Source organism: Anolis sagrei, chromosome 9 (genome assembly GCF_037176765.1).
Source record: "Anolis sagrei isolate rAnoSag1 chromosome 9, rAnoSag1.mat, whole genome shotgun sequence".
Taxonomy (NCBI): Eukaryota; Metazoa; Chordata; class Lepidosauria; order Squamata; family Dactyloidae; genus Anolis; species Anolis sagrei.
In genome coordinates this window covers 22,118,757-22,139,811 of record NC_090029.1, presented here as the reverse complement: position 1 = coordinate 22,139,811, position 21,055 = coordinate 22,118,757, and the positions used below count along the sequence as shown (strand labels likewise).

General features: G+C 43.7%; 1 protein-coding gene across 1 annotated transcript in view; it reads left to right on the top strand.

Moving 5' to 3' along the window:
- Positions 1 to 21,055, top strand: part of PLEKHO2 (pleckstrin homology domain containing O2) — a 52,674-nt gene that overhangs the window by 6,518 nt on the left and 25,101 nt on the right. The window contains exon 2 of the mRNA XM_060755492.2: positions 18,873 to 19,025. Coding sequence (XP_060611475.2) covers positions 18,873 to 19,025 — 153 coding nt within the window. The remainder of the gene's footprint in view (positions 1 to 18,872; positions 19,026 to 21,055) is intronic.

Sequence of the window (21,055 nt, the reverse complement as noted above, 5' to 3'; positions counted from 1 at the left end):
GACAGGTCGCAGCTTCGAATCCGGGGAGAACATGGATGAGCTCCCTCTGTCAGCTTCAGCTCCCTATGCGAGGACATGAGAGAAGCCTCCCACAAGGATGATAAAACATCAAAACATCCTGGCGTCCCCTGGGCAATGTCCTTGCAGACAGCCAATTCTCTCACACCAGAAGAGACTTGTTTCCTAAGTTTCCTAAGTTGCTCCTGACATGGAAAAAAAAGCCACAGAAATTAAAGTGGTGTCAAACTGCATTAATTTTACAGTGTAGATTTACCGTAAGGCAGTGTCTGCTTTATAGCTTTGATGTAATGATTGCAAAGGGTCAAGTTAAGTTAATTGAACTTGTTATGTGTATCAGAGGCTGCTTCTCGCTGTATGATATGGTGGCAAAATGATGTTTATCAGGCATGGGCAAACTTTGTCCCTCCAGATGTTTTGGACTTCAACTCCCACAATTCCTAACAGCCATTAGGCTGTTAGGAATTGTGGGAGTTGAAGTCCAAAACACCTGCAGGGACAAAGTTTGCCCATGCCTGATATACATGATAAATGGATAGATGAGGAAGCTGCTTTGCAAACAACACTCTTTGCTTTATTATATCAAGTATTTGAAGCTGCCTTCAAAGGGACTGGATGCTTGTCTTTTCAAACTGCAACAAACACAACCTTCCAAGTTGCATCTATTAAGGGTGAACCGTTCCTCTCTCATTTCTCCCCCTCTTTCCCTTAATAGAGCTTGAAATGGATCTGTCGAGAACTGTTTCGGCCCCTCTCTTTCTCCTTTCAAGCATTTTGGAAATGCTTGCCTTTCCAAAGAGGGCTCCTGCTTGCTTCTGCCAACAAAGTTTGCTTGCACCAATTGTGCCAATGCACTTTTGTCCCGACACAATCCTCTCCGCTAATGGGCAGTTTTTCCAGCAAAGTGGATTTTTGTGGAAGTTTCCTCTCTTCCAATCACTCGAATAAAATAGGAAGCAGGCGGAGGAAATGCTCTCACAAATATAAACCAGTTGAAAGCCTATTGAATGGACTTGGCACACATTTTAGAGCACAGAGAATCTATCTATATAAATAAAAATGTAATGTTCGTTTGTGGGATTAACAGAACTCAAAAACCACTGGATGAATTGACACCAAATTTGGACACAAGACACCTAACAACCCAATGTATGTCCTTCACTAAAAAAAAATGATTTTGTCATTTGGAAGTTGTAGTTGCTGGGATTTATAGTTCACCTACAATCACAGAGCAATCTCAACCCCACCAACGATGGAATTGAACCAAACTTGGCACACATGACCAACAAAAAATACTGGAAAGGTTTGGTGGGCAGTGCCCTTTGGTTTTGGAGTTGTAGTTCACCTACATCCAGAGATCACTGTGGACTCAAACAATGATGGATCTGGACCAAACTCTACAAGAATACTCAATATGCCCAAATGTGAACACTGGTTGAGTTCAGGGGAAATAGAATCTTGACATTTGGGAGTTGTAGTTGCTAGGATGTATAGTTCACCTACAATCATAGAGCATTCTGAACCCCACCAACGATAGAAATGGACCAAACCTTCCACACAGAACCCCCATGTGGGCCACAGCAACGCGTGGCAGGGATGGCTAGTTAGACATAAATGAGTTCACTACTGCTTCTTTATACACAGAGCTTCCTGGGAACTATAGTTTTGGATTATTGGTCTAAGTATCTTTGAGCCTACCACATTGTAGTTCCTAGACATCTGTGAGATAAGGCATGGTTAAGTTTAAATTGCATCTAATCAGTATGTTTATAATGTAATTAGCTGTCCCCTGCCACACATTGCTGTGGCCCAGTCTGGTGAACGGGAAAATAAAGTAATGAGAAAGTTTTGGTTTCTAATATATGTCATTTCTTTATGCTTGTGCGTAAACAGTATTCCTTTTTGTTTCTTTGTCAGTGTTGATGTTGAGATTGTCTGGTTTGCCTACTCTGGAACATGCAACATAGAATTGTTCTCTTTAGAGGTCCCTTTCAAATCTAGGATACCATATCTGTCATATATGGGTGTGAATCATATCTATCTATCTATCTATCTATCTATCTATCTATCTATATTTATGGCTGGATGGCCTTTTGTCAGGAGGGCTTTGGTTATGTTTTCTTGCCCCGGTGAAGGGAGTTGGACTGGATGGCCTTAAGGCAGCATTTCTCAACCTGGGGCTCGGGACCCCTGCGGAGGTCATAAAGAGGTGTCAGAGGGGTCACCAAAACCATCAGAAAACACAGTATTTTCTGTTTGTCTTGGGGGTTCTGTGTGGAAAGTTTGTTTCAATTCTGTCATTGGCGGGGTTCAGAATGCTCTTTGATTGTAGGTGAACTATAAATCCCAGTATCTACAACTCCCAAATGTCAAGGTCTATTTCCCCCAAACTCCAGCTGTGTTCATATTTGGGCATATGGAGTATTCGTGCCAAGTTTGGTCCAGATCCATCATTGTTTGAGTCCACAGTGCTCTCTGGGTGTAGGTAAACAACAGCTCCAAAACTCAAGGTCAATGCCCACCAAACCCTTCTACTGTTTTCTGTTGGTCTTGGAAGTCCAATGTACCAAGTTTGGTTCAATTCCATCATTAGTGGAGTTCAGAATGCTCTTTGATTTTAGGTGAACTGTAAATCCCAGCAATTACAACTTCCAAATGACAAAATCATTTTTGAGTGATGGTCACTCATTGGTTGTTGGACATATTCTGCCAAATTTGGTGTCAATTGGTCCAGTGGTTTTTGAATTATGTTAATCCCACAAACGAACATTACAGTTTTATTTAGATATTTAGATAGATATACTAATAACATACTTTATTTATATTCCGCTCTATCTCCCCAAGAGGACTCAGGGCGGATTACAGAACATATATGGCAAACATTCAATGCCGTTATACAATTACAGACAATACATAAACAGAGGTAAAGGCTTTCCCATCTTTTTCCATTTCTGGCATCAGGAGGCTGTGCTCGAATTCAGTGTTGTCACTCCATTTTCCATACCGAGGAGCTTTGTTGCTCGTAGATGTCCTCCCGATCGAGTCGTCAGCATGTCCTTATGGGTGCTTTTTATTACCTCTCTGCTTAAAGTGGTACCTATTTATCTCCTCACATTGCTGTTTTCGATCTGCTAAGTGAGCAAAAGCTAGGGCTGACAGCGGGAGCTCACCCCGACCCAGGCTTAAACTGCCAACCATTCAGTCGGCAAGATTTTCTGCAGCTTGGCAGTTTAATCCACTGTGCTAAAGCTGGCCCCTTGAACTGCCATGTAGACCAGGACAACTCAAAGTGTTGGCTTCTAGACTGTTGCCGGTCCCTGTGGCACCAGCTGCCACTTCATGGAGCATTTCCAGGAAAGATAGAAACAGTTGTACCCAATGGATGCCAAATGGAAAAGAGCTCCATTGGAAAACAATAATGAGTGGTTGTCCACATCAGAGACAGATAGCATGAGAAACACGGATGTAGATCACACTGGATATACTGGGTGATTTGCAATGGATTTGCAAAACAAATTGACATACCTCATTATTAGGTTTCTGAGGCTGGATATACACCATATAATCCATATTATCAAAGCAGATTGGAGGGGCCGTGGTGGCGCAGCAGGTTAAACTGCTAAGCTGCAGAACTTGCTGACCAGAAGGCTGGCGGTTTGAATCCACGGGACAGGGTGAGCTTCCATTGTTGGCCCTAGCTTCTACTGACATGCAAATGTGAGTAGATCAATAGGTACCGCTTCGGCTGGATGGTAATGGTGCCTCATGCAGTCATGTCGGCCACTTGACCTTGGAGGTGTCTATGGACAACACTGGCTTTTTGTCTTAGAAATGGAGATGAATGCCACCCGCCAGAGTTAGAATCAACTAGACTTAATGTCAAGGGGAAAACTTTACCTTTATTTAATACAGATTATCTGATTTGAACTGGATTATATGTGTCTACAGTGCCATATAACCCAGTTCAAATCAGATAATCTAGATTTTATTTAGCAGTGTGAATGAGGCCTGACAACAGGAAGAACTAAAAATTTCCCACCTTTAAAATAAGGCTCTAGATGGATAATACTGAGGGAAGTGTGACTGGGACTGGATTTGTGTGTTTGTGAAAGCATTTGTGATCTTATTGCAGGCATTGGTTACAAATTGTTGAGCTGAGCATATCATCAGAGAAGCATTGGCTCTACTCATGGAGTGAAGCCCTCCAGAGTGTGAAACACAGGCATGGGTTTGAAGCAACAGCTCTCAACACATTATATAATGCAAATTAGTTTTTCTCTGAAATTATTCCCTGCACTCTTAGCCATGCTATGTAAGGGATTTGAGGGGTTGCAGGCAAAATAGGAACTTTTCCAGAATCAGAGTATGTGTGCATTCTCCTGCACAGTTCATATGCTGGTTTGATTTGGGATGCATTCGTTTTTAACATCCAAAAACATGCTCTCCCTTCGTGCAAATTGAAATGTAAGCCCAAGTTTTTTATATTAAGTGCAGTCATCATCATCATCATCATCATCATCATCATCATCATGCTAATGCCAATGCTAATAATAATGGTAATAATAATAATAATAATAATAATAATAAGGCTAATTCTAATTCTAATAATAATATGTTGCCAAAGGTTTTCATGGTCGGAATCACTGGGTTGTTGTGAGTTTTTCAGGCTATATGGCCTTGTTCCAGAAGCATTCTCTACTGACATTTTGCCCACATTTATGGCAGGCATCCTCAGAGGTTGTGAGACTTCACAATCTTTGAGGATGCCTACCATAGATGTGGGTGAAACGTCAGGAGAGAATGCTTCTGGAACATGGCCATACAGCCCGGAAAACTCACAGCAACCCAATAATAATAATACTTTGTTGACCGTCTTTCCTTATTTCTTGAGGTGTGGCACAACATGGTCAAAACACATCAACGGAAAATGACCACAAAACACATAACTATAAACAGCATTCACCAGAAAACATGGTACAAAGATCAGAATGCAAATCCAAAACTCATGGTACAAAGTTGACTGGTTTGGTCTGCCAAAAGGGATGGGCTGTAGTTGTGTTTCAAATTCTGACAGCTCGTTGACTCAAATATAGCACATATGCCATATTTTTCCAATTCTAAGGCCCCGTCTACACTGCCATGCAAAATCCAGATCGTCTGCTTTGAACTAGATAATTTGGCAGTGTAGACACATATAATCTGGTTCAAAGCAGATAATCTGGATTACCTGCTTTGACAATCTGGATTATATGGCAGTGTAGATCCAGCCCGTGACTCACTCTAATTTCAACACTCCCCAACATAAAAAGCTTTATTTATATATAAAAGCACCCTCGATTCTAAGACCCCCTTCTATACGGCTTTGAACTGGATTATCTGAGTCTGCACTGCCATATAATCCAGTACAAACCAGATAGTCTGGATTTTATTTGACAGTGTAAAAGGGGCCTAAGACACACTCAATTTTTTAGAGATGTTTATATATCGGGGAGAAAGTGCGTCTTTGAACAGAAGAAGTGCAGTATTTGGGCTGCTGTGAGTTTTCCAGTGTGTATGGCCTTGTTCCAGAAGCATTTTCTCCTGATGTTTCACCCACATCTGTGGCAGGCATCCTCAGAGCTTGTGAAGTCTTATAATCATAGAATCATAGAGTTGGAAGAGACCACACGGGCCTTCCAGTCCACCCCCCTGCCAAGAAGCAGGAAAATTGCATTCAAAGCACCCCCAACAGATGGCCATCCAGCCTCTGTTTAAAAGCCTCCAGAGAAGGAGCCTCTGCCACACTCCAGGGCAGAGAGTTCCACTGCTGAACAGTTCTCACAGTCTGGAAGTTCTTCCTTATGTTCAGATGGAATCTCCATTTCTGTAGTTTGACGCCATTGTTCCGCATCCAAGTCTCCAGGGCAGCAGAAAATAAGCTTGCTCCCTCCTCCCTATGACTTTCTCTCACATATTTATACATAGTTATCATGTCTCCTCTCAGCCTTCTCTTCTGCAGGCTAAACATGCCCAGCTCTTTAAGCCACTCCTCATAGGGCTTGTTCTCCAGATCCTTGATCATTTTAGTTGCTCTCCTCTGGACACATTCCAACTTGTCAACATCTCTCTTCAATTGTGGTGACCAGGATTGGACACAGTGATATTCCAGGTGTGGTCTAACCAAGGCAGAATAGAGCATGACTTCCCTGGATCTAGACACTAGTCTCCTATTTATGCAGCCAAAATCCCATTGGCTTTTTTTGCCTCCACATCACATTGTTGGCTCTGTAACCTCTGAGAATGTCTGCCATAGATGAAACATCAGGAGAGAATGCTTCTGGAACATAGCCATAAATCGTGGAAAACTCACAGCAATCCAGTGATTCTGGCCACGAAAGCCTTCAACAACACACAGTGCAGTATTTGGTTGCAGAATGGGAGAAGGGTAGAAAGAACATCCAACTTGATACAAACATGCTGCAGTCAATATGGTGTCAAATACAATTGCCGTAAGCCTCTGCGTCGATAGCATAGCTGGTGTTTTGCCAAAGGGTGAGCCTGAATGGATGTTGGAGCACCAATTTCAAAGCTGTTTGTCCCACATCCAAGTCCACCGCTGCTTTTGCCAGACCACCCTGGCTGTGCGCTGGCAAAAACAGGAGCCACAGGTTCTAGAAGCTGGCGCTGCTCCATTTCTCTTGCACTCCTAGAAATAACATATTTCCCCAATGTTAGTGGTGTCATGATTTGAGGACAATGGCAGATCTTTGAAGTAATTAGCTCCAAATCACAACTTAATGATATCAACTCCCGTTTTGTAATAACCAGGATATCATTGAAATTCATTCCCTTTTTGTTGTTCTATTATTTTGCCAAATAGGGTAGCGTCTACACCAGTGGTTCTCAACCTTCCTAATGCTGTGACCCCTTAATACAGTTCGTCATGTAGTGGTGACCCCCCAACCATAACATTATTTTCATTGCTACTTCATAACAGTAATTTTTCTATTGTTATGAATTGCAGTGTAAATATCCGATATGAAGGATGTGTTTTCATTCACTGGACCAAATTTGGCACAAATACCCAATATGCCCCAATTTGAATGCTGGTGGGGTTGGGGGAGGAATTGATTTTGTCATTTGGGAATTGTAATTGCTGGGATTTATAGTTCACCTACAACCAAAGAGCATTCTGAACTCCATCAATGATGGAATTGAACCAAACTTGGCACACAGAACTCCCATGCCCAACAGAAAATACTGGAAGGGTTTGTGGGCATTGACCTTGAGTTTTGGAGTTATAGTTCACCTACATCCAGAGAGCACTGTGGACTCAAACAGTGATGGATCTGGACCAAACTTGGCATTAATACTCAGTATGCCCAAATATGAACACTGGTGGAATTTGGGGAAAATAGATCTTGACATTTGGGAGTTGTAGTTGCTGGGATTTATAGTTCACCTACAATCAAATAATATTCTGAACCCCACCAATAATACTCAATAAGCACAAATGTGAACACTGGTGAAGTTTGGAGAATATAGACCTTATTGCTGCTGGGATTTATAGTTCACCTACAATCAAAGAGCACTCTGAATCCAGCTCACAATGGATCTGCACCAAACTTGGCACACTACCTACATGGCCAACATTAAATATTGGTGGGGTTGGGGGTAGTGGCTGTTTTTTGAATTCTGGGAGTTGTAGTTCACCAGCAAAAGGAAGAGAAGGACATGGGGAGAGATCTTCAGCCTTCTCTGCCAAAGAGGTTTCTAAGACTATCAGAAATCTACTGAATAGATTCTAAACCAGGCATGGGCAAACTTCAGCCCTCCCGGTGTTTTGGACTTCAACTCCCACAATTCCTAATAGCCTACCGGTTGTTAGGAATTGTGGGAGTTGGAGTCCAAAATACCTGGAGGGCCAAAGTTTGGCCAGGCATGGTCTAGAATCTATAAGTAGAATGAATGCAGTTTGACACCACTTTGACTACCATTGCACAATGCTATGAAAACTTAAGAGTTGTAGTTTGTCGAGGCACCAGAGAACTCCTTGTTACTTAAGTTTGCCCACCTAATACACAATGTAACAACATCTATATTTTTGCAAAAGTTGTAACATAAAGTTGCCTTGGTCACAAAGGCGAACGATGGTTATTTTTGCACAAGATCTAAAACTTACAGGAAGTGGTAACGTTTAACAAGACTCAACTTCCTGGAATCTTAAGAAAACAAATTTTTTGATATAAATATATCTAAATTAAGTTATGAACTCTTCAACATCCTCCACACGCACATAATCAGACACATACAATGCTTTGAATTGAAGGAAGTTTAATCAACGAATGTTTTGAAATACATTGAAATATGATTAAAGATAGGACTTGACTAAACAGCCTCCCAAGGTTTCCAGAAATAAATAATATGAAGTTCTGTCCTATTGTCCCTACTCTAGCTGGCGTTCACACTTACATTAAGGTGTATGGAGCTTAGGTACTTTCAAGCGCCTCCTGCACTGCCATATACAATCCAGATTATCTGATTTGAACTGGATTATATGGTAGCAAAGACTCATATTATTTATGTATTTATTTATTTACTACTAGCTGTTCCCTGCCACACGTTGCTGTGGCCCAGTCTGTGTATATGTGTTTTGCGTGTGTGTATATATGCATATATGCATGTATATATTTGTGCATATGTGTATGTATGTGTGTTTGTGTATATATGTGGTTTTGCACATGCGTTGTAATGTAATTTTTTGTTTTTTGACTTTTTAAGTTTCTTCTGCTGTGTTTTTCAGTGTTTTTATGAGTGATGGTCACTCGTTGGCTTGATAGGTGTATTGTGTCCAAATTTGGTGTCAATTTGCCCAATAGTTTTTGAGTTATGTTAATCCCACAAACGAACATTAAATTTTTATTTATATAGATACTTGTATACCGCCCCTCTCAGCTCGGAGGTGACTCGAGGAGGTTTACAATCGGCAATCAATGCCCAACAACATAAAATACAGTCAAACATTACATATAATATAAACCATATAAAAGCGATCCATATAAATAAAAATTTTGCAACCCAAACTGTGCACAATCCTTATTTGGCATATGCCCCCGGTGGCGCAGTGGGTTAAAGCTCTGTGCTGGCAGGACTGAAGACCGACAGGTCACAGGTTCGAATCCCGGGAGAGGCGGATGAGCTCCCTCTATCAGCTCCAGCTCCTCATGCGGGGACATGAGAGAAGCCTCCCACAAGGATGATAAAAACATCAAAATCATCCGGGCATCCCCTGGGCAACATCCTTGCAGACGGCCAATTCTCTCACAACAGGAGCGACTTGCAGTTTCGCAGGTCGCTCCTGACACAACAACAAAAAAAATTAGCATATACATGTAGAGGAAACAGGACTCCGTTTTAGATCTTTCTCTAAAACTATGAAGGTTTGCATCCTCTTTTTTTTTTTTAAATCAGTTTTTAGAGACAAAAGTTTTTATTTTGAGCGTCAGAGACTGCTTTCTTTATTATCTGTAGCAGCTGTTTTCAATTTTTCTGGCTTTCAGTAATATGTACCTGGTCATCCTACTTGTCAATAACCATTTTGCATCACAGGGGTGTTGAGATCATCTACCTGTACAACTAAACACCTGCAAATATGAGGCTCCTATCCCATGGAATGAGATGTGGCATCATAGAGTGCATCTACACTGTAGACTTAATATAGTTTGAGTCTGCCACGACGCAGTGCTGTCCAATAATATTAGCTGTTGTTCTAGAAGGTTTTCAGCTTTCCTCTGCCGAAGAGTGCTGGCACTTCACTAAATTATAACTCTCGGGATTCCATCGCATTGAGCCAAATGACGTTAAAGTGGTGTCAAACTGCATTGCTTCAACAGTGTGGATAACAACAACATTTATTTATATTGTCTTTCTCTCCAAGGGGACTCAGAGCAGATTACAACATATAAAGAGACACAGGCAAACATTCAATGCCTTATTAAAATGACATATAATGAGACGCAAACATAGACAAAGGTAAAAGCTTCTCCTTTCATTTCCGGCTCTGGAGGCGGCACTCAACTCCAGCTCTGTGGGAGGTGCTCTTTCTCCAATTCCAAGCTGAGGAACCTGTCCATAGACATCTCCTGCTTGATCTCACATTTCCAGGTACTACTTTGGTGCTGGCCACATGACTTTGGAGGTGTCTATGGACAAAGCCAGCTCTTTGGCTTAGAAATGAAGATGAGCACCACACCCCAGAGTCAAACACAACTAGACTTAATGTCAAGGGGAAACTTTTACCAAATCCTGACTGATTCCAAGGCCCCTTCTACACTGCCAAATAAAATCCAGATTATCTGCTTTGAACTGGATTATATGGCAGTGCAGAAGGGGCCACAGAGGAACAGAAAGCAGATTGTATGAAAGAACTTTCTGTGCCCAAAACCATGGACGGCATCTCCTCTAGCATTTCACAGCTGGAAACCAAGTCTTATGTGGCCAAGCCACACCAGAGTGTGGTCTGGCAACAAGAAAGCAAAAGTAATTAATGAGGAAGAACACACAAAACTACTATTTAGAGCAATATATATAGTACACACACACATAGTGAAACTGATGTATTGAGTTAACAAAGAGCAGACTTTGCCCCTTGCTCTCCCTCCTGCTCATTGGTTCTCAACCTTCCTAATGCCCTGACCCCTTAGTACAGTTCCTCATGTTGTGGCAACCACCAACCATAAAATTATTTTCATTGCTACTTCATAAACTGTAATGTTGGTATTAGGTTCTTGTGGGTTTTTTCGGGCTATAGAGCCATGTTCTAGAGGCATTTCTCCTGACGTTTCGCCTGCATCTATGGCAAGCATCCTCAGAGGTTGTGAGGTCTGTTGGAATTAGGACAATGGGTTTATATATATCTGTGGAATGGCTGGGGTGGGGCAAGGAGCTCTTCCCTGCTGCAGTTAGGTGTGAATGTTCAGCTGATCACCTTCATTAGCATTTGAAGGCCTGCCTGCGCCTGGGAAAATCTGTTGCTGGGAGGTGTTAATCTGTGCCTGGTTTTTTCCTCTCTGTTGTTTAGCTGTTATAATTTTAGAGTTTTTTAATACTGGTAGCCAGATTTTGTTCATTTTCATGGTCTCTTCCTTTCTGTTGAAATTGTCCACATGCTTGTGGATTTCAATGGCTTCTCTGTGTAGTCTGACATGGTGGTTGTTGGTGTGGTCCAGCATTTCTGTGTTCTCAAATAATATGCTGTGTCCAGGCTGGTTCATCAGGTGCTCTGCTATGGCTGACTTCTCTGGTTGAAGGAGTCTGCAGTGCCTTTCATGTTCCTTGATGCGTGTCTGGGCGCTGCGTTTGGTGGTCCCTATGTAGACTTGTCCACAGCTGCATGGTATACGGTAGACTCCTGCAGAGGTGAGAGGATCCCTCTTGTCCTTTGCTGAACGTAGCATTTGTTGGATTTTCTTGGTGGGTTTGTAGATTGTTTGTATGTTGTGTTTCCTCATCAGCTTCCCTATGCGGTCAGTGGTTCCCTTGATGTATGGCAGGAACACTTTTCCTCTGGGTGGATCTTCGTCTTTACTCTCGTGGCTTGTTCGTGGTCTTGCAGCTCTTCTGATGTCTGAGGTGGAATATCCATTGGCCTGGAGAGCCCAGTTGAGGTGGTTCAGTTCCTCTTGGAGGAGGTGGGGTTCGCAGATTCTTTTTGCACGGTCTGCCAAGGCTTTAATGGTGCTTCTTTTTTGACTTGGGTGATGGTTGGAGTTTTTATGTAGATATCTATCTGTGTGTGTGGGTTTTCTGTAAACGGTGTGACCCAATTGTTGATCTGGTTTGCGGATGACTAGGACATCTAGAAAAGGCAGTCTTCCTTCCTTTTCTTTTTCCATGGTGAACTGGATGTTTGGGTGGATGCTGTTAAGATGGTCCAGGAACCTGTTGAGTTCTTCTTCTCCATGGCTCCAAATGGTGAAGGTGTCATCCACATATCTGAACCATATTGTGGGCTTTTTGGTTGCTGTTTCCAGGGCTTGTTCTTCAAAGTGTTCCATGTAGAAGTTAGCTATGACTGGGCTGAGAGGGCTCCCCATAGCTACTCCATCTTTCTGTTCGTAGAATTCATTGTCCCACTGAAAGTAACTGGTGGTGAGGCAATGGTGAAACAGAGCCGTGATGTCTTCTGGGAACCTCTGGTTGATGAGTGCCATGGTGTCTGCTATCGGGACCATGGTAAATAGAGATACCACATCGAAGCTGATCAGTTTGTCGTTTGTATTTAGCTTGAGATTGCTGATTTTTTCTATGAAGTGGGCTGAGTCCTTGATGTAGTGTGTAGTGAGCCCAATATGGCTTTGTAACTGTGCAGCAAGAAATTTTGCTAGGTCGTATGTGGGGGATCCAATGGTAGGGTCCAGGAACATGAAAGGCACTGCAGACTCCTTCAACCAGAGAAGTCAGCCATAGCAGAGCACCTGATGAACCAGCCTGGACACAGCATATTATTTGAGAACACAGAAATGCTGGACCACACCAACAACCACCATGTCAGACTACACAGAGAAGCCATTGAAATCCACAAGCATGTGGACAATTTCAACAGAAAGGAAGAGACCATGAAAATGAACAAAATCTGGCTACCAGTATTAAAAAACTCTAAAATTATAACAGCTAAACAACAGAGAGGAAAAAACCAGGCACAGATTAACACCTCCCAGCAACAGATTTTCCCAGGCGCAGGCAGGCCTTCAAATGCTAATGAAGGTGATCAGCTGAACATTCACACCTAACTGCAGCAGGGAAGAGCTCCTTGCCCCACCCCAGCCATTCCACAGATATATATAAACCCATTGTCCTAATTCCAACAGACCTCACAACCTCTGAGGATGCTTGCCATAGATGCAGGCGAAACGTCAGGAGAAATGCCTCTAGAACATGGCCATATAGCCCGAAAAAACCCACAAGAACCTAGTGATTCCAGCCATGAAAGCCTTCGACAATATAATGTTGGTATTGTTATGAATCGTAATGAAAATATCTAATATGCAGAATGTATTTCCATTCACTTGATCAAATGTGACACTAATATCTGATATGCCCACATTTGAAATCTTGAGGTTTTGAGGGGGGTTGATTTTTCTCATTTGGGAGTTGTAGTTGCTGGGATTTATAGTTCACCTACAATCAAAGCGCTTTCCAAACTCCACCAAGGATGGAATTGAACCAATCTTGACACACAGAACTCCCATGAGCAACAGAAAATACTGGAAGGGTTTGGCGGGCATTGACCTTGTGTTTGGGAGCTGTAGTTCACCTGCATCCAGAGAGCACTGTGGACTCAAACAATGATGGATCTGGACCAAACTTGTGACAAATACTCAATATGCCCAAATGTGAATACTGGTGGAGTTTGGGGAAGATAGACCTTGGTATTTGGGCATTGTAGTTGCTAGGATTTATAGTTGACCTACAATCCAAGATCATTGGCCCAATGATAGAATTGGGCCAAACTTCCCACACGGAACCCCCATGACCAACAGAAAATACTGTGTTTTCTGATGGTCTTTGGTGACCCCTCTGACAGCCCCTCGCGACTCCCCCAGGGGTCGCCCCCCCCCCCAGGTTGAGAAACGCTATGCTAAATGCAATCTGTTTTTGCACTTTTAAATAAGCTGAGGGCAAATGGGGAAAATGGAAGGCAAGATAAACCAGAATGTTTTTAAAACAGCTGAGAAAATGGGATGGAAGGAGGACTCTCCCTGCCAAACCAGGAGGGTATGGGGTTGTCATTGTTGGTGTGAGCACAGTTCTGGAGCAGAGGTGGGTGATATGTCTTTTCTTCAAGATGGTATGGCTTTAGGGGTTGTCCTGGTGCGCCGCTGAGGCCCAAAGCCATAAATAAGCAGAAAAATACCTTTTCCTCCTCCTTTGCCAGGGAGAAATTGAGTCTCTTATCTTTGCAGGAAGCCTGAACTGATTGCATACAGAGAGCTTTTGAAATGAGATGGAAGGCTGCAAGGGAATCTAATACCACATATTGCTGTTCCTTATCTATAGCAAATAGTTGTTAGGGTCAAATAGCTAAAAAGAAAACATCTCCAGAGTTGTGGACAGAATCTGTGTTTGTTTACATTCCCTTCAGAAATTGTCATGCCCAACAACAGCCCCTTCTACACAGCGATATTACATGGCAGTATGGATTCAGATAACCCAGTTCAAAGCAGATATTTTGGATATTCTGGGATATTGGGCTGTGTCAAAAGGCCTAATGCAGCGTTTCTCAACCTGGGGGTCGGGACCCCTGTGGGGGTCGTGAGGGGGTGTCAGAGGGGTCACCAAAGACCATCAGAAAACACAGTATTTTCTGTTTATTTATTTATTTATTTGCTTTATTTTTATACCGCATTTTTCAGCCTAAATCGGCGACTCAATGCGGTTTACAATGCAATTTATATAACAATGACAGTTAGATTAAAACACAACATACACGACAGACAATACAAGACAAACAACGTGGTCATCAACGCCTCAGTAAAATCAGATTCCGTTCTCATAATCCTTCTACCATTCCTTTGTTCATTTATACCATCTTCATGAGTTCAGTTGCCTTATTGACTGAACGCCTGTTCATAGAGCCACGTCTTGACCCTCCTCTGGAACTCCAGCAACGAAGGGGCCTGCCTGATGTCTACGGGTAGGGCATTCCATAGCCGAGGGGCCACCACCGAGAAGGCCCTGTCTCTCGTCCCCGCCAGCCGCGCCTGCGACGCAGGCGGGACCGAGAGCAGGGCCTCCCCAGACGATCTTAACATCCTCATCGGTTCATAGGTGGAGATGCGTTCGGAGAGGTAAGCAGGGCCAGAACCGTTTAGGGCTTTATAGGCTAAAGCCAGCACCTTGAATTGTGCCCGGTAGCAGATTGGTAGCCAGTGGAGCTGGCGCAACAGAGGAGTGGTGTACTCCCTGAGTGCCGCTCCCGTTAGTAACCTGGCCGCCGAACGCTGGACCATCTGAAGCTTCCGGGCAGTCTTCAAGGGCAACCCCACGTAGAGCGCGTTGCAGTAATCAATCCGGGATGTAACCAGAGCGTGGACTACCGTGGCCAGATCTGACTTCCCAAGGTACGGGCGCAACTGGCGCACAAGTTTGAGTTGTGCAAATGCTCCCCTGGACACCGCCGAAACTTGGGGTTCCAAGCTTAGCGAAGAGTCCAGGATCACACCCAAGCTGCGAACCTGCGTCTTCTGGGGGAGTGTAACCCCGTCTAACACAGGCTGTAACCCTATACCCTGTTCGGCCTTTCGACTGACCAGGAGTGCCTCTGTCTTATCTGGATTCAATTTCAATTTGTTCGCCCTCATCCAGTCCGATACAGCGGCCAAGCAACGGTTCAGGACCTGAACAGCCTCCTTAGTAGTAGGTGGGAAGGAGTGACAGAGTTGGACGTCATCTCCCAACGGCTTCATGTAGATGTTAAATAACATGGGGGACAATATTGAACCCTGCGGGACCCCACAAGACAATGGTTGTGAGGAAGAGCAGTTGTCCCCCAGCAACACCTTCTGAGTACGATCCTCTAGGAAGGACCTGAGCCACTGCAGAACAGTGCCACCAAGGCCCATTCCCGCAAGGCGTCTCAGAAGGATACCGTGGTCGACGGTATCGAAGGCCGCTGAGAGGTCCAGCAGAACTAACAGGGACACACTCCCCCTGTCTAGCTCCCTGCGCAGATCATCCACTAAGGCGACCAAGGCTGTCTCGGTACCATGTCCCGGCCTGAAACCAGACTGTGCCGGATCTAGATAATCAGTGTCTACCAAGAATACCTGGAGTTGTGAGGCCACCACACATTCCAGGACTTTGCCCAAAAAGGGGAGATTGGAAACAGGCCGATAGTTGACGAATTGAGTGGGGTCCAGTGATGGTTTTTTCAACAGCGGTTTTATCACAGCTTGTTTTAAGCTGGCTGGAATTTTGCCTTCCCGAAGGGAGGCATTAACCACCACTGTTACCCACTCGGCCAATCTCCCTCTGGCCTCCTTTAGAAGCCAGGATGGGCAGGGGTCTAGGATGCATGTGGTTGCCCTCATTCCTCCAAGTATCTTGTCCACATCCTCAGGTTTCACCAATTGAAATGAATCCAACAAAATCGGATAAGCAGATGCTCGTGTTACATCCTCTGAGACTGCCGTTAACATGGTGTCCAGGTCTGAACGGATCAAAGCGACTTTGTCCGCAAAGAACCGAGCAAATGCTGTTGGTCATGGGGGTTCTGTATGGGAAGTTTGGACAAATTCTATCGTTGGTCGGGTTCAGAATGCTGTTTGGTTGTTGGTGAACTATAAATCCCAGCAACTACAACTCCCAAATGTCAAGGTCTATTTTCCCCAGACTACACCAGTGTTCACATATTGAGTATTCTTGCCGAGTTTGGTCCAGATCCATCATTGTTTGAGTCCACAGTGTTCTCTGGATGTAGGTGAACTACATCTCCCAGACTCAAGGTCAATGCCCACCAAACCCTTCCAGGATTTTCTGCTGGTCTTGGTACTTCAGGTTTGTTTCAATTCCATCATTGTTGGAGTTCAGATTGTTCTTTGATGGTAGGTGAACTATAAATCCCAGCAACTACAACTCCCAAATTCCCCCCAAAACCCACAACTATACTTTGTGCCAAATTTGGTCCAGTGAATGAAAATACCTCCTGCATATCAGATATTTACTTTATGATTCATAACAGTAGCAAAATTACAGTTATGAAGTAGCAATGAAAATAATTTTATGGTTGGGGGTCACAACAACATTAGGAAGGTTTAAACACTGGCTTAATGCCTTTATTTTTCATGTAAAATACATGTCTGTATGGATCAATGTGGATGTGTGTTTACAGTATGAGGTTCTCTTTCTCTCTCTTTCTGTTTCTTTCTCTCTAGTGATTTGCTCTTTTTCCAGTTTTCCTTCAAAGACATACACCTCTGGATGTTCTCATGCTCCCTTCATGAACAGGCTTGCACCTGATCTCCCAAGAATGTGTCCTGTAAAGTTTATAGGAACGCTTCCTTTCAGTGCTCGCTTGATATTGCGAGAAATACTTTCAATTAAAAACAAAAACAAATGAGGCACACTTGGCCTGGAAAAAAGGGTGCTTCTTGTCCTTAGATGAGGGTGTATTTTGGAAAATGTGAATCTCCATAACAGTTTGGGAAATGGTATTTATAAGCTTTTGGAAGGTCACAAACAAATATCTATATAAATAAAAATGTAATGTTTGTTTGTGAGGTTAATATAACTCAAAAACCACTGGATGAATTGACACTAAATTTGGCCTCAAGACACCTACTAACCCAAGGAGTGACCATCACTCAAAAAATTGATTTCATCATTTGGGAGTTGTAGTTGCTGGGATTTATAGTTAACCTACAATGGTCTGCTAGTTTGGCAGGAGCTAGGGCTAACTGCAGGAGGTCACCCCAACCCATGGCTTTGAACTGCCAACCTTCAGCTCAGCAGTTCACCAGCAAAAGGGTTTGACTCATTGCGTCACCTGCAACCTCTGCAGTTGTGGTTTCATTCCATGCAGCAGGAGCAGGAGCTCACCCCAACCTGTTGGCTTTGAACAGCTAACCTTCAGATCAGCAGTTCAGCAGCAAAAGGGTTTAACCCATTGTGCCACCTGTAACCTCCGCATTTGTGGCTTCATTCCATGAAAATCCAGAGTTCATAGTTTGGAGAGACACAGTGGTTCTCAACCTTCCTAATGCCGTGACCCCTTCACAGAGTTCCTCATGTGGTGGTGACCCCCAACCCTAACATTATTTTGTTGTTACTTCACAACTGTAATTTTGCTACTGTTATGAATCATAATGTAAATGTCTGATATGCAGGGTGTATTTTCATTCATTCGCCCAATTTGGCACAAATACCCAATATGCTCAAATTTGAATACTGGTGGGGTTGGGGGAGGGGGTTGATTTTGTTATTTGGGAGTTGTAGTTGCTGGGATTCATAGTTCACCTACAATCAAAGAGCATTCTGAACTCCATCAATGGTAGAATTGAACCAAACTTGGCACACAGAACTCCCATGACCAACAGGTTTTGGTGGGCATTGACCTTGAATTTTGGAGTTGTAGTTCACCTACATCCAGGGAGCACTGTGGATTCAAACAATGGTAGATCTGGACTGAATTTGGCACAAATACTCAATATGCCCAAATGTGAACACCGGTGGAGTTTGGAGAAAATAGACCTTGACATTTGGGAGTTGTATTTGCTGGGATTGGTAGTTCACCTACAATCAAAGAGCATGTTGAACCTCCCCCCCCCCCATGTTAGAATTGGGCCAAACTTCCCACACAGAACTCCCATGACCAACAGAAAATACTGTGTTTTCTGATAGTCTTTGGTGACCCCTCTGACAGCCTCTCGCAACCCCCTCAGGGGTCCCGACCCCCAGGTTGAGAAACGCTGCTAAAGCTCTCAGGCTGAGAATTCAAAATACCCCAATTTCCTTATTGCAGATTATGCAGGATGGAACCATTGCAGTTAAAGTGGAATCATAGTGCTATAACTGCATAGGTTATATTCTTCCACACTGTACTATATTTCTACTGAAATGTTAGTACAATTGTTATTTCTCATTTTGCATCTGTAGGATACGTATCAGCTTCCTCTTTCAAGTGCTGCGTTTCTTCCTTTTTTGGCAATGAGTAAGTGGCTACTTACTCAATGTGTGACTCTTTTTTTCAACCCATGACATTTGAACATACGGTAAATAAAGAAATGGCATACATCTATTTGCATCATCTTGTGCATTACAGGTGTCAGAATGTGAGTTTCTAATTGCAGACTTTCCCCTCTTTTCCCCTTCTGTAGGGTGTGAAGGAGGAGGCTGCTGAGAAACCAAAATGTCCTGCCAAGACGTACAAAGCTGGCTGGATCAAAAAGAGCAGCGGTGGTCTTCTGAGTCTTTGGAAAGAGCGTTATATCCAACTATGTAAATCCCAGCTCTTGATCTATGAAAATGAGGTAAGAAGAGTAGGGCAAGATTCCTTTCAATGGCTGCCTCGTGCTAAGATGCCATTGGGGCCTTCTTCTAGAGCAGTGGTTCTCAACCTTCCGAATGCCGTGACCCCTTAATACAGTTCCTCATGTTGTGGTGACCCCCCAACCATAAAATTATTTTCATTGCTACTTCGTTACTGTCATTTTGCTACTGTTATGAATTGTAATGTAAATGTCTGATATGCAGGATGCATTTTCATTCACTGGACCAAATGTGGCACGAATACCTGATATGTCCAAATTTGAATACTGATGGGATTGGGAGAGGGGATTGATTTCATCATTTGGGAGTTGTAGTTGCTGGGATTTATACTTCAACTAAAATCAAAGAGCACTCCAAACTCCACCAATGATGGAATTGAACCAAACTTGACACACAGAACTCCCACAACTAACAGAAAATACTGGAAGAGTTTGGTGGGCATTGACCTTCAGTTTGGGAATTGTAGTTCACCTACATCCAGAGAGTACTGTGGACTCAAACAATGATAGATCTGCACAAAAACTCAATATGCCCAAATGTGAACACTGGTAGAGTTTAAGCAAAATAGACCTTGACATTTTGGAGTTGGAGTTGCTGGGATTTATAGTTCACCTGCAGTCAAAGAGTATTCTGAAACCCACCAACAACAGAATTGGGCTAAACTTCCCACACAGAACCCCCATGCTTTGAAGGGACTCGCTGGCAAGAGTCTCCTTCCCACCTCACATGCTCTCTCTCTCTCCCGTACATGTGCACCACGCTGCCATGCACTGAGCATGCCTACAGCCCTCCCCTTGGCTTTTTTGTGTCAGGAGTGACTTGAGAAACTGCAAGTCACTTCTGGTGAGAGAAAATTGGACGGTGCCCAGGGGACACCCAGATGTTTTGATGTTTTTACCATCCTTGTGGGAGGCTTTTCTCATGTCCCCGCATGGAGAGCTGGAGCTAACAGAGGGAGCTCATCGTGCTCTCCCTGGATTCAAACCTCCAACCTGTCGGTCTTCAGTCCTGCCAGCACAAGGGTTTAACCCATTGCGCCACTGGTGAAAGGCCAGCCAACCACAGCGGAGGAGGCTTTTGGTGGGAAGAAGAAAATGATAGTAGGAGAGATCTTCAGCCTTCTCTGCCAAAGGGTTCAGCCTTCTCTGCCTCCAATGTGCACATAGTAAAATACATAATAATAACCAATAACACCGGAGCCCCCGGTGACGCAGTGGGTTAAACCCCTGTGCCAGCAGGACTGAAGACCAACAGGTCGCAGGTTCGAATCCAGGGAGAGGCGGATGAGCTCCCTCTATCAGCTCCAGCTCCTCATGCGGGGACATGAGAGAAGCCTCCCAAGGATGATAAAAAAAGTCATCCAGGCTTCCTCTGGGCAACGTCCTTGCAGACGGCCAATTCTCTCACACCAGAAGCGACTTGCAGTTTCTCAAGTCGCTCCTGACACGACTAAAAAATAAATCAATAAGACGATCAGAAGACCATCAGAAATACATGTTTTCTGATGGTCTTTGGCTACCCCTCTGACACCCGATCCCCAGGTTAAGAAACGCTGTTCTAGAGTTTGGCGAAGTTACAGTGCAAGACAATGTGACACAGTGCAATAATATACAATAGTTTAGTTCTTGTGGGTTTTTTCGGGCCATGTTCTAGAGGCATTTCTCCTGACGTTTCGCCTGCATCTATGGCAAGCATCCTCAGAGGTGAGGTCTGCTGGAAATGGGAAAAAGGCAGGGACATCTAATCACCTTTCAAGAAGAGTTTGCTCCAGGCACTGTCAGCCCATTGTATGCTAATCAAGGTGGTCAGTGGAAAGACTCACACCCAGCCCAACTTACAAAGCCCTTTGTCTCACCCTGGTCATTCCACAGATATATAAACCCCTTTTTTTCCCAGCTCCAGCAGACCTCACCTCTGAGGATGCTTGCCATAGATGCAGGCGAAACGTCAGGAGAAATGCCTCTAGAACATGGCCATATAGCCCGAAAAAACCCACAAGAACTGAGTGATT